The sequence below is a fragment of the Doryrhamphus excisus genome, linkage group LG2 (assembly GCF_037039965.1).
Source record: "Doryrhamphus excisus strain RoL-2023G ecotype Guam linkage group LG2, RoL_Dexc_Guam_v1.1, whole genome shotgun sequence".
Classification (NCBI taxonomy): Eukaryota; Metazoa; Chordata; class Actinopteri; order Syngnathiformes; family Syngnathidae; genus Doryrhamphus; species Doryrhamphus excisus.
The window spans coordinates 8,949,740-8,964,498 of NC_136358.1; the positions used below are offsets into that span (position 1 = coordinate 8,949,740).

The following is a 14,759-nucleotide window of genomic DNA, read 5'->3' on the forward strand; positions in this document are numbered from 1 at the left end:
ACAACTCCGCCCTCTCTGATTGGCCGCAGCCATTGACGCAGGCAGCAGTGTCTCCTCTCAATTGGTCCAATTGTGTGTCAATAAGTGTCTCTTACGAAAATCGGCCAATCAAGACACCAGCCGCGGCTCTCGTTCCGGCCCATGAGTTGATGACGCACTTGATCACGTGTTGTTTGTGCTCTGGCCCGTAGAGTTGTGTACAGCAGAAGGCAACGGGTTGCTAACAGCTAGCTAGCCGGACCCTCCACTAACTAATACGGCCGCGGTCATGCTGCACACGGTAGGCTTCACTTTTTAAAACAAAGCCCGAATTGGAATATCTGCATCTCCACCAAAGTGTGCTATAAATATAGAATCGTTCCGTGTGAGCCAACGTTAGCTGGCCTAGCCGGACTCGGGAGCTCGTTTCCCGATACAAGAATGGGGTCGTGGTCCATTTGGATTAGCTTACTAGTAAAGTGACCTTTGATTTATCTGGATGGCAAATTTTACAAATTACGCGGAAGGCAAGGCAGCGATGTTGATGCTGGAGACGCAGCAGAGGGACGTGGGGTCCAAGTCTTCAGACGGGGGGGAACCCCCTTCCCCGTTAATTAACATCGGAGAAGGAGGAGGCGAATCTCGTTCTCATCCGTTGCCGCCCTCAAGCCACCTCCATCAGCATCACTATCAGCTGGCTACGCATCATCATCATCATCATCATCTCGCCGCCGACGTCGCAGAGTCTCCAGGCAGGAAATCGTCGTCCCCCAGCCACCTCCACACAGCCGAGGACTCTGCTGCTCCCCCCTCCGCTGCCAGCACCAGTGCCAGTGGACATGTATACGCCGCTGTCAGCGTTTCAAACCCCTCGGACGCTACTGACGACATCCGTAAATGTGGATACCTCCGCAAGCAAAAGCATGGACACAAACGCTTTTTTGTGTTGCGGGCCACCAGCCACCTGGGCCCCAGCCGGCTGGAGTATTACGACAGTGAGAAGAAATTCCGTAGCAGCCTGCGCTCGGCGGTCACAGCGGCCAGCAGTGGAGCCGTGGGCCCTTCCTCGCCCAAGAGGGTGATTTACCTCTACCAGTGCTTCACTGTAAACAAGAGGGCTGACTCCAAAAACAAACATCTCATTGCCCTTTACACGAAGGACGAGTACTTTGCCATTGTTGCTGAAAACGAGCAGGAGCAGGAGGACTGGTATGTTGCTGTCAGTGAGTTGATGAGTGAAGGCAAGAAGGGGCATTTGGATGCAGACGATTTGGATGACGGATATGGTACTGTCACCCCTGGTACTGTTTTTAAGGAGGTGTGGCAAGTGAACGTCAAACCCAAAGGACTTGGTCAAACTAAAAACCTCACAGGCGTTTACCGCCTATGCCTCTCATCCAAAACCCTTCATCTGGTCAAGTTGAACTCTGAGACACCCTGCGTTAACCTCCAGTTGATGAACATCAGGCGATGTGGGCACTCTGAAAGCTTCTTTTTCATTGAGGTGGGTCGCTCCTCATCAATTGGTCCAGGGGAGATATGGATGCAGGTGGATGACTCAGTCGTGGCCCAGAACATGCATGAGACCATCTTGGAAACAATGAAAGCCCTCAAAGCGTTCGCAGAGTTCCGGCCCAGGAGTAAAAGTCAGTCGTCAGGCTCCAACCCGATGCCGTTTATCACCACGCGGCGTCACCTGGGCAACCTGCCACCAAGCCAGACAGGGCTGCAGCGGCGGTCCAGGACGGAGTCGGTTGTGGGCACGCCACCGTCAAGTAAGAGCTCTGGCGCGAGTGGCTACCGCTTCCGCACGTCCAGCGAGGGCGAAGGGACCATGAACCGGCCCTTTCACTCCGCCACAGGAAGCTTGGTGCACCTTCACTCAATGCGAGCTCAGCACTGCCGTGCAGAGGGGTATGGCGCCAGTAGCAGTGGTGCGGTGACAGGAAACGCCGGAACCAGCACCGGAGTGGGTCGCTATGTCCGGGCCATCCCAGGATCATCATCATCCACCTACCACGCCCGCTCCGCCTCCCTCCCAGTCTCCCACTTCCCCTCCACCACCAGCCCTGTCAGCGTGTCCTCCAGCAGCGGCCATGGTTCTGTCTCGGACACCCTCACCCGCCCATCTAGCGCCTCAATATGTGGCTCACCATCTGATGGCGGCTTTAACTCCTCAGATGAGTATGGATCAAGCCCCGGAGACTTCAAATACTTCCGCGTGCGGAGCAACACCCCTGATTCCCTTGGCAACACCCCGCCAATCAGAGAGGAGAATGGCTTAAACGACTACATGGCTATGAGTTGGAACCGGGAGGTGTTTGGCACCAGTGGTGGTTCTGGGAACACCAGTGGGGCTGAGACGCCCCGAGATGAGAGTACATCAACAACAGAGGACGAGCGCTTTTCTTCACTGAGGAGGAGAACGCATTCTTTCTCCAGAACTGTTGGTGGTGCCACTGGTGGCCCTGGAGTGGCCGTCTACCAAAAAATGACCCAAACCAACTTTTCATTGGACGAAGGGGCTGATGTTGGATTTGCCGGGGGATTGCTTCGGGGCGGCCCTTCATCCTCCACTTCTTCATTGCGCTCCGACTACAGCTCTTGCTCTGAGCACAGCCAGCAGAGCCGCCCCTCCACGCAGTCCCAACCAGAGACTGCCGTCGAACTCCCCCCGCTGTCGTCTGCCAAGGAAGACAGCGGCTACATGCCCATGATGTGCGGCGTGGCTGCATCCCCGAGGGACACGTACCCTGACTACATGCCCATGCAACCCTGCTTCCACTCCCCCCAGCTTCATGGCCCAGCCCTGTGTCCTCGCTCAGCCCAGCGGCAGTCACAGTCGTCCGCCGATGCCCATGGCTACATGATGATGCTGCCAGGGGGCAGTGGTAACGCACCCACCCCAGTGCAGGCCTCCAGCTCGGCAGGTGCAAACGGGAGTGGCAGTATAGCAGAGGGACCTGAGAATGGAGAATACATGGACATGTCTTTCAGCACCAGCAGTGGGGGCCGTAGGTTGGAAAGTGGCAGCACATGCAACGCGCCCGAGGGCACCTACAAGTCTTATAGCCCTTATTTCTCCCTCCCCCGCTCCTACAAGGCCCCTACCAGAGAGAGTGATAAAAAGGAGTTTGGCGACTATGTTCCCATGAGTTCTCCTGCCAAACCTGTCTACTCATCAGTTGCCACAGCTTCCATATCATCAACACCAGAGAGGAAGGAAGGGGGGGCTGGGAGCAGCTCCACGCCCTCACACCCGCCCCCGCCTTACGGAGCTCACCACACGATTGCAACCATGGCCGACCGGCGCATGAGACCCAACCGGCTCCCTTTAGGCAGGAGAAGTTTCCACGGTCCACTGCGAGTTAGCGAGCCATCCCCCTCATCCACAGGCACCTGCTCCTCAGCCCCCGCTGCTGGCACCTCAACTGACAGGCCGCCCAGTCCCGGAGAGTATATCAACATTGATTTTGGTGATCACTACCCCCATCAACAGCAGCCCCCCGCCTACCATCTTGCCACCCAGGATGATGCCTCCCTGGCCTCCAGTGATCACCGTCGCTCCCCTATGCTTCCCCAAGCCAGCCAGGACTATATGAGTATGGAGGTGGGGCTACACCATCACGACACTGAGGGGAGTCTGGTTAAGAGCCATTCACCCAGACCCAGCCTTGTGGCCCCCTGGAATCCACCCAGTTATATCCGACCCTTGGCAAGCAATCCGGCCACACTGGATTCCCCGGGGGTCCCTGCTGGAAGTCACTGGATGTCATCGGGTGACGACTACACGGACATGACATTCAGCACTGCCGAAAGGACTCAAATGAGCCCCACTGCTATGCTGCAGCATCTCTGTGTGATAGAGGGACACTATTCCTCACCCACCCTGCCCCCGATGAACCCTGGAAGGTTGTCGTCACACCAGCAGGAGCCAAAGGTCGTCCGGGCCGACCCTCAAGGACGGCGGAGACACAGCTCGGAAACATTCTCTTCCACCTCCTCCTCTAATTCAACACCCTCTGGAGGGGCACCCTCTGCTGCTCACCCAGCACTGGCTGACACTGCAACCTCAAATGGATCACACACAACAGAGGGACAAGCTTCCAGGTGGGCCAGCATGGCCTCTTTTGACAGCGTATGGATGTCCGTGGAGGGTATCTGCGACCTGCCAGCTGATCAAGCCCAGGCTAGAGTGTCAGACCTGAGCACAGCATCCAGCACCACCTCCTCCGCTGGCGGAATGTACAGAAACATGTCTACGGGATACCAGAATGGCCTCAACTACATCGCCTTGGAGCTGAGAGGCGACGGGAGTCGCACTGATACCGCCAGTTCAGCAGGTGCCAGCGAGGGCCTGACGACGTCAGAGAATGGGGCCTACGCCAGCATAGACTTAACCAAGTCAGATGGCATTAGAACGACAACCAAGGGTGAGTACTGTTATGCTTTGTTGTGAAATGTGTGAGGAAGATGTCTTTAAATGTGTTTATAGAAATTGTCTTAGTGTTTTACACTACTGTTATTATTAATACTAGTGTGTGTGTGTGTGTGTGTGTGTGTGTGAGAGCTGTATTCTGCTAGTGAAGGGGTTTTCAAAAATGTGTTGCCTGCAGCTTGCTTTTTGTTGGCCATGGTACATTAACAAGTAACATTAACATTAAAAAGCAACAGACGTGGCTGCATCAGAATATTACAAAGATGGTTAGAGTCACCCTGAAAAAAAAGTTACAAGAAATAAAGTTGTTTGCTATGTAAAGAAAACAAAATATTTCTAGCCTACATTTGGATATTCATGAATAAATTGAATACAGTTGCAAATGTAACCACATTTTAAAAACTAGCTTGACTATTATTCATTCATTCATTAATTTTCTACCGCTTATACTCACGAGGGTCACAGGGGGTGCTGGAGCCTATCCCAGCTGTCTTCGGGTGAGAGGCGGATTACCCCCTGGATGGTTGCCAGCCATTCACAGGGCATATATAGACAAACAACCATTCACACGCTTGACTATTATATTGACAATGATATTTGACTCTGTTCCCAAAAAATGACAGAAAGAAATGTATCGGCCTATATATTTTTTATGCAGTAGGTTTATATTCATGTTTAGGTCCACATGTAACAGATAGTTGGTTTATATTGGGCAGGGGTGTCCATTCTGCAGCTCGGGGGCCATATATGGCTCACAGCTTACAAGTACTTCAGATATAATTAAACACAATCCATGTTAGACATTACAGACAAAACAATAGACAACAAGAAGTGGCCCAAATGCAAATCCTCTAAAAATATTAACTGTAAACCAAAATGGCCAATTTCTACAACTGCAGTTTTAATGATGCAACATGCAACATGTCCTGACGAATGTGTGTACCACATTTCCTGTCAATCCCACACTGGTGGCGGGTATTTGTCACTCTCCGCGTGCAGGATTTGGGTGTGGGGTTGCATCCAGTACTCCTATAATATGGAAATTGTTGCCAGGATAGACACGCTGGCACAATTTATTACATTTGTGAGTTATCCTGGTATAGTGTCCGAAATAATAAATAATTTTAACATGTTTAGCTGGGACCTATTCTGCTCATTCGTTCATTATTGATAAGTGTAATATTTTCTTAGTTACAGCATAGACATAGTTTATGAATTTCTAAATATGGCATTATTATAGCCCTGTAGTACCCCATTAATCACTTTTGCTCTCCTATTCTTTATTTCCATCACATTGTGCAAGCTTTTGTTGGGACATAACAAATGGGGTCCGCTAGTATAGCAAGCTATTGAGCTAACTAGTTAACCTCTCCAATTTAGTTATTCTAAACTTTCTGAAATTATTCTAAAGTGTTTCAAATGTAGGGGGACAGAGAAACCAAAAACTTACCACTTCCACATGGAATGAGAGGAGGACCTTTTTTTCCACTCAATCTCAGTCATGGCATGTCGGCCCAGCTTTGCTGACTCAGTAGCCAGTTTCCAAGCATTATGAAGGGAATACTACAAATACTACGTCTTTACCCTGTAAACTATGAAACAGGGCCCCCTAGACTGCAGCAAAATATCAGTTCTCAACAAAAGAAGGGAAAAAAACATCCTTTTGTGAACACATTTTAAGCATAACCATTTTGACACAAATTTAGCCATATATATTGAGCCATAATATCTTAACAGCTATACCACAACATAAACAATAAAGGTTGTTTTACATGAAAATAAAAATAAATAATAATTTATTTACCAATATAACACCATGAACTATTTATAGTTTGCACATTTGTGTCTGCAGGCGTTAAAATTTCCCTCCTGCACGCTACAAAATACTTTTTCACTTCCTGCTTGTGGTATTACATGGGAAGGGTGCATGCCGAGCTCGTATAAAATGCACTCGTGCCACCTTGTAGCCATTTTTACGGCTTAACACAGCACTAAACAAGTTCTCTTCTGATCTTTTGTGCAATTGCGTCATCACATCTTTTTGCCTCTTGCTCAAAAAAACGTAAAAGACGTATGAAAACGGGCGTTCCATTTGGGGGAAAAAAAAAGTATGAATGAGTTAAACAGCAAAAACAGTACCTTGCAGCAATTGCTGGTTGCCACTGGAAAAGTGACAGTATGTTATTTTTGGACTTCCTAAAGTTGTGATCTAAGAAATTGAAAGATCTTGTGGAAATCTTGTGATGTTCTTATACTCGGCTGCATAAAAATATGAAAACAGGCATAACTCACACAACAACTCATATTATGGCGCATCCACAACATGTACTGTACAACAAAAGTACAATATTGTAAAGATACCTTAAACTATATATACGTAAACCATATAAGACTCACCAGTGTTCAAGTTGCACCCACTAAATTTAGAGAGAAAAATTGTTTGTGCATATATAGGCTGTACCGGAGTATAAGCCACACATGTCCACATCATCAAATGGCATATGTGGCATGCACAAGTCTGAGGACCATTTGACAGGAGCCAATCAGGAGCTATGAAAAAAAATCAACCCATTTGGAATTGCAGAAAATCATTACTCAATATACTGTAACTGTCAGACTCACTGTGTCATCAAAAAACTGTAAAATCAATATAACACTCAAAAGGTACCTAAGAAATATTCAATACAAGTACCAATATGTGTTTAAAGTATTCATTCTGGAGCTTATCCCAGCTGTCTTCGGGCGAGAGGTGGGGTACACCCTGGACTGATCATCAGCCAATCACAGGGCACATATAGACAAACAACCATTCACACTCACATTCATACCTATGGACAATTTGGAGTCGCCAATTAACCTAGCATGTTTTTGGAATGTGGGAGGAAGCCGGAGTACCCGGAGAAAACCCACGCATACACGGGGAGAACATGCAAACTCCACACAGAGATGGCCGAGGGTATTGAACTCGGGTCTTCTAGCTGTGAGGTCTGCTTGCTAACCACTCGACTATCGTGCAGCCGTGTTTAAAGTAATAAAAAAAAATCAACTTTTTCCCATAATGCATTTAATCCCCGCAAAGCATTTCATCGGTTATTCCTGCCGAGGCACCGGAACGATGTTAGCCACACACTTCTCCGCCCCCCCTCTATCGGACAAAGCCAGTATTGCAGCACCCTGACAGGAATAACCAATGAAATGCCACGACTGAGCGGTCTACCGAGTAAATACTTCCATATACAAACGTTCCTACTTCTCACGATGACAGCATTTCATTCATCTCATATCCACCGCAGCACACAGTCTTCAACTCGGCTTGTTTAAGTTATCAATTATGCAGGTATAAGTCATTTTCTTATCATGGGACTAGTCGATACTGCTATACCAGTACATAAAAATTATAACCTAAACCTAATAAACCCATTTATTTATTTTTTGATTGTTAGCCACAACGATTTGTGCACGTGTGAAATCTTGGCTACTGTGGCTAAGGCATACAGTGAAATTACAGCAGCAGCTCTGTTAGATAAAAGTCTAAAATATCATCTAAAAATATGCTTTGGCATACACTTGGTAAAACCTGCACCGTTTTCTTTTTGAGGGGAAAAAATTAGGAGATTGTTGGCAACGCTCCCTCGTTTGCCTAACTTCCTCCCCAAATGTGCCATGTGTGCATGAGTCAGGGCTGTGCGAGGCGCCTGCTGACTCATGTGTTTATCAACAGAGTTGAAGGTGTGTGTTGATTCAAGGCCCCCCCCACCCCATTGGCTAGATGTGAACAGGACTGTTATCATGTGTGTGTTTTAAAAGAGTAAGGTGTATGTGGTGTCACGGCTGCTTAGACTTTGATGTGGCAATGTAACCCTGGCTGTGACGGCGGCGTGTCATGGCAAAGAGAAATCATCATTCAGGAATGCACTTCCACTCAGCTGCTAGATAGAGGCGCACCTGGTTACTGCGAGATGAGGGACTTCCTGTTCAGCTGACTCAGTCTTTTGTGTCCAAACGCAACACATTAAGCTACTTTTCATGGCAGCGATAGTACTGCAATAGTTCAGTATGTGATGCAAGCTCTGCAGTAGGTATTGGGGATGGTGGTGATGAGCCGATACCGATATAAGTGACAGTCGGCAACGCATCTGCGGTATAGTTTTATCCACACTAAGCATGAAGTGGTGAGGATAAAGGTGCTGAATGAAGCATTTAAACCCAACATTACTCGCCATCGACAGGGGCTGTGTCCTGACTGTTATACAGCAGCTAATGACTTTTTGCTGTCCCGTGGGAGTTTCTCACACTGCAAACGATTCAGACAGCGGCAGGGAGGGAGCTGTTTTTTGTGATGCTACTTCAAATAGCCGACATCCCTCCTACGCCTTACTACTTTGTTAGCATGTTAGCATGTTAGAGTCTGACTGATTTTTTGAATCTTTCCCTGTCTAAACTTACAAAACACTGTAATACGCTCTCTAAAGCTTGCATGAAAAAAATTAAAATGGCCTCATTTAGCATGCCGCTAAAGTGTAGTGTTTTGATTTACAAAGTTACACCTTACTGCGCTGTAAAAAATGTTGTTTCTTCCACCACTTCACTCACTTCACAGTAAGGCAGACAGAGCTGCACCTCACAGTATAACTCTGATACACTTTAGAGTAGTCAGTGGACAGCTGCTTTAGAGAGTGTCATATAATAATGGCTCTTGAAGGTATTTTTCTGCATAAATTGTGAAAGTTTTTTATTGATTTTTTTTTCTCATGTAGTTTGTTGTGGCTGAATGAAGCCTATTTTGCACATTGTTTTGTGCCAAGTGGTAATATGTGTTTTGTTCTGTATATTTTTACGATATAACGATTTATCCACAGTTTTAAGAAAAACAAAACATTGATAACAAATTCATAAAATCACAATGTGATATGATGCCTAAGCCTCAAAACAATTTTGTTACAACTTTGTGGAAAAGCTTTCACAAAATCAGGCATTTTAGGTTAAAGCAATCGCAAAAAAAAGTCTGCAAAATCCAGCAGACATCCTTGAATCCCAGTTAGCAGGAGTGCAAGGTGGGGAAAGGGAGAAGGGGGGCTGTTCGTGAGGTGGGTGGGTGCAATGATGGGGTCAAAAAAGATGTGAAGGGAAGCTGTATGACACCGGCCTTTTCCCCTGCTGTTACCACCACCATGGCCAGCGGCCTGCTATATTTGCACATCTATTTCCAGGCTGACGTGAATTTATGGCCAACTCTTGAAACAAGACACCCATTTCTACTTTGTGTGTGTGTGTGTGTGTGTGTGTGTGTATGCATGTGTGTGCGTGTGTTCTTATGTAGCCAGATAAGTTGCCCCACAGACGTCAGAATCATATATACAGTATATCTAAGTGCTCGCCCCTTCACGATTTCTGATTTTTGTTTGCACGTTTGTCACATTTCTCGGATCATCAAACTAAAATCATCAAAATATTAGTTAGTGGAAACACAACTGAGCATGCAGTTTTTGTGCAGTCAGTGGCAGGGTTGCCTTTGATATTTAGTTGCGTCGACAGTAGTGGTGCAGCGGTACAGATAACACACAGTACGGTCCATACCTCGGTGTTTGGACTACAGTTTCAGTTCTGTTTCAACAACTTTGTCTACTAAAATACTTGATTTGTCAGCAAAAACTACATTTTGCAGTAAACAGGGTACTGTAATTTTTATGTATACTTTACGGTCTACTTTTTTGTTAAACTTTGTTAAGCCCTGCTACTTCTACAATTGTGCAGCTACAGGTATTTTATGGCTAAATTCTAATCTTCAGAAGTACTATTAATCATTGAAATACTGTGCCAGTTGTGAGTCAGTGAGGATACGTTAGCACTTCCTTTGGCAGGAGCCAATTACAAGCTATCAGTGCACTCACGATGAGCTTGTCAACCTTTGGAAAACGCTGGGGGTCATTGCTCAATATAACAGTCTGACTAACGGTGTCATCTTACAAGGAATGCTAAACTCATCACACAGTAACTTAACACTCAAAAGGTATACCTAAGAAATATACCAACATGAGTTTAAAATAATAATAAAAAAAACAGTTTTAAAGTTTTCCCATGATGCAATGCAAAGCATTCCTTGGTACCTGCTGCAGCCCCCTTCTGGGCTCTGGGCCCCTCTGGCTCCTTCTGGTGGACAGAGGCAGCATTTTGATGAAGCTTGTCCCACAATGGAATGATGAAATGCTTTGCTCAGATGCAATGCATTACGTTTTTTTTTGGGGGGGGGGCTTGTTCATAGTTCAAGATTAATATATTAATATTGCAGTTTGGTACATTTTGGTGCAGTAGTAGTAGTAATGCAAAACATAAAACGTGTTAAATCACTGTCTACACTTGAAATATGTACAGTGTGGGAAATGGGCCATTACATCACAGGGAGGGCTCTTCACCAACCTGGACAGGCACGTGCACATGTGTGTATACACACACACACACACACACACACAGTGCAAAATGAATTGTAAAACCGAAGTCCATCAGGGCGTATTGTCCCATGCAGGGTGGACAATGGTTCAGTATTGCACTGCGTACCGTTGCATTCCTAGTTGACACCCCAATCTGGGCCTCCATTTTGGTCCCACAGAAGTGCCTCAACAGGGCTGTTTTTTTCCTCAACACTCATCCAGGCCCCATGGACTGTACTTCACCTTGGAAAGGCTGTAATTGCTGTACAATATTAGGCAGTTAGGTCTGGATTTGTGCCAGGATTTGTGCCTTTTTTGCATTACTCTAAAAGTAATCAAAACCTCATGAATACAACAAATTCAGGACAGATCCTCCTACCCTGGGTTTCAAACTTCAGAACATCCTGACCCATAAGGATGTTTGTCTCTTGGACCCAAACGTGCATCAGGTCAGCATGTTGGGATATGCAAGGGATGCTAACGTTAATGCTAATCAGCCCTATGGGCAGGAAGTGCCCTGGCTGGCTCGTCACCTACCCCGAGGTGTTTACGTCCAGCATTTCATCAGCAGCGCCGTCTAAGTGTCCGCATTAGGGTGCCACACTTACATTGTTGTTGTTGTTGCACAAAAGCATCACTCTCATTGAAATAACCCAGCTGCTCGACCCGCCATTTCTGTGGTCACATGGGACTACTGGGCATGTGTTCGTCCATAAGTCCCAAGTCCAGTGGACGTGTTCACTCATTTACCAAACTGATGTTTTTGTTTTGTTTTTTTTACATCTGCCATTGGAGCTTTCCTCTACATTTGTTTTATTAGTTGGCAGGTTTAAATGTATAAATATATTCATTACTAATACAGATTTATTTTTTGAACTGCACCTTTATCAAGACTGTAAACAACATTTGTCGTGCCCCCTATGGGCTATGGTCAAAATGCTTTAGAACAGGGGTCTCAAACACGCGGCCTAGCATCCTGCGGGCCGCATTTGGCCCAGGGGCCGCGAGTTTGAGACCCCTGATATAAATACTTTGCTGGGACCAGGCTACTGCTGTCTAAATTGAAAATGTCTTAAAAGGCAGTGATGCAGACTCGTGTACACAAAGTGAAAGTGAAATTAAGAAATTGGCTAACAGCCGGTTCCAATCTACTGAAACTCTATGAGCATCATAAAGGATAAAGATGGGATCCTTGAACATGTGAAAGGATGTACTATAAAATGAACAATGCTAATGTGGTGTAGTGGTCTTACTGGTTGGCTATTTCATTGGGCTAAACATGTTAAAGTTCATATGCGTGTTTTGTAGAGCGCATTGAGCTGTGTGAGAAATTTCAAGTTCTCTGCCTGATGGCGTCCAATTATAAGCACAGCGCCACCATGTGGTGAATTCGTCAGAGGAATTATAAGCATGTAGTGCAGCGGTTGAGGAGTAGAAGAGGTAGCGTACACAAACAATGGGGTGTCCTAAGACATCGAGCACAAGTGGCTTGTGGGTAATGAAGTCTTTTCTTGAACTGGTGCTATGTGGCTGACATCTTTGTGTGTCCTTACAGACTGAGTGGCGGCGGTCCTCCACGTCGCACCCTCCTGACAACTCTGACCCCTTGATCTTCATCCCCAAATCCACCAACTCGCAGATGACCTCTGACCTTCACGAATTGGGATGAGAGGCGAAACAGATGACAGAAAGAGCTTGCAGTTTTTTGTTTTTTTTACACTTTTTGAGTTTGAATTAGCGTCTCACTCTTTTATTTTGTTTGTGTTTATATGTAAATCTTTGCTTTTTTTATATTGACAAAAATAATAAGTGCTGCTCCTCCGCCACGGACGTCAAGTGAGCCGTCTTATTAGCAGGCGCTCCCACTTCTTCATACGGTATTAAAAAGGGAGGCGTTACGGTACAGTCTTTTTATGTTTCAACCTAAAATATTCATTTTTATTCTATTTTTTACCCCCCTCCATTCTTGTTATGGTACCGTGCAGTAATTACCTTGTGGACAAAGCTGTGTGTGTATACTGTATGTGTATACTATATACAGTATATATATATATATATACCCACATCCGGTACATAATGTTGACTTGCACATATTTATTAGAGGTTTGCAAAATGTCCGCTACATTTCTTTCCCGGCTAATCCAACGCTAAGCTAGTATGCACATAGACACAAACGACACATAGAGAGTAGTGCACATGAACACAATATGTCTCTGCGTCACAAAGACCCACTCGGCCCGTTTGGGATCTTTGTCAGCAGCTGGTGACACACACACACACACACACACACACACATATGCCGGGGTGTTCGTCAGCAGCTCCGGGTGACGTAAAGACGTTTCCAGTAACCTGAGCTGCAGCTGCAGGTGGACATACTTGCCCTGTTACACACACACACACACACACACACACATTAAATGCAGCGCCAGCCGGAACTGCCGCCTCTTCCTTCTCGCAGGTTCACGCACACTCGCGTCCATATTTAGCGTTCCCGCCACCGCACTCCTGTGACTGACCAGCTGTTCCCACGGCGAGAAATGTACTTGAAAGCAACACGACTGACACCTTTTAATCCCCCCTGCAGATAATTTCCCTTTCATTTTGGTACCAAGGCGGGGTTCTTTGTCTCCATTGGAGTTTGCGGGGACGGATTTTTTCCGTTTCCCTCGTACAGTCCCAAAAGTATCTGTCCATTTTGGGAATGCTCCCCCGTGTTTCCTTTTGGAAAGCATGCCACCAATTTATGGCTATTTGTGTTTGTCATATTATTTCTGACTGGGCCGACTTATATTTGTATTTGGTTTAGCAACCGCTCACCTGACTGGTGTGCTGATGTTCATGCATTCATGCATCATACATAAAAAAAAATAACGTGTTATTTAGGCAGCAAGGACGCCATTATGCAAGCAGCGCGTTTCACTTCTTTCCCTGCTTTTTTTACGCGCTCATTTTTGTTCTCGAAAGCGTTTCAAGCGTAGTGATTTAAAAAAATAATAATAATGTTTAGGCATTTTTGCAGTTATTTGTACAAAGAAGATTCATGTTTATTTTTTGTATGGATATTACAGTTCATTTGCTGCTGTGTAGTACTGTTCAAGCGGCCATCGGTTGTAACCGTGGCGACAGAGGATGTTTAGCGAGGCTCCCATAAGATGAGCCACTTCCTGCTACCTTTGTTCTTCTGTCAACCCCCCCCCCTCCACACCCCACACCCCACACCCCTCCCACTCGAATGCTGTTGTTAATTAGCTTTACAGACATGAGATCAATAAATAGCGTGGGGGGGTGTCTCTCCTTCGTGTGTGCGTTATTTCTTCAGCGGTGTTTGTCCTCCGTTTTGGGGGGGAAAAACAAACAGGAAAAAGTCGACGGATAAATCCTCATGTAAATATAAGGAAAAAGTTGTGGCTTTTTTTCATATTTTGATTGCCGCCTCCCTGTTTTCATTATCTTCGCTTCCTCATGGAGGGGATGCGATGGGTTGACAGGAAGTCTCAGAGGCCATTTGAGCATCGGCATAGTGTTTATATTTATCAAAACTGTGCTTTCGATAGAGCTATTGCAATAAAAAGTGTTCATGTAACTGCATTTGTGTTTGTCTTTATAATGTACTGTGTTTGTGTGTATATGTATATATGTATATACTAATGGTTTCATTTCATTTGAACATGCATCACCTTACAATTGAGTGCATCACATATAGAGTTCACATACCTTGGAGTTGCCAATTAACCTAGCATGTTTTTGGAATGTGGGAAAAAACCGGAGTACCCGGAGAAAATACACACGTGCACAGGGAGAACATGCAAACTCCACACAGAGATGGCAGAGGGTGGAATTGAACCCAGGTCCCCTAGCTGTGACGTCTGCGCGCTAACCACTCGTCTACCATGCAGCCTTTAATTAATTATTTT

The 14,759-nt window shown here is 46.0% G+C and overlaps 1 protein-coding gene across 1 annotated transcript; it reads left to right on the forward strand.

Annotated features, from left to right (window-relative positions):
* The first annotated feature begins 160 nt into the window (after positions 1–160).
* Positions 161–14,433, forward strand: irs4b (insulin receptor substrate 4b). The gene is made up of 2 exons (XM_058068155.2): positions 161–4,412; positions 12,401–14,433. The coding sequence occupies exons 1-2, from the start codon at positions 479–481 to the stop codon at positions 12,403–12,405; spliced, it is 3,939 nt and encodes a 1,312-aa protein (XP_057924138.2). The 5' UTR covers positions 161–478; the 3' UTR covers positions 12,406–14,433.
* The last annotated feature ends 326 nt before the right edge of the window (positions 14,434–14,759 follow it).

What these genes read in the sequence shown, in the direction of transcription:
- irs4b (XM_058068155.2), top strand. Translation starts at nt 479, where the DNA reads ATGGCAAATTTTACAAATTACGCGGAAGGCAAGGCAGCGATGTTGATG.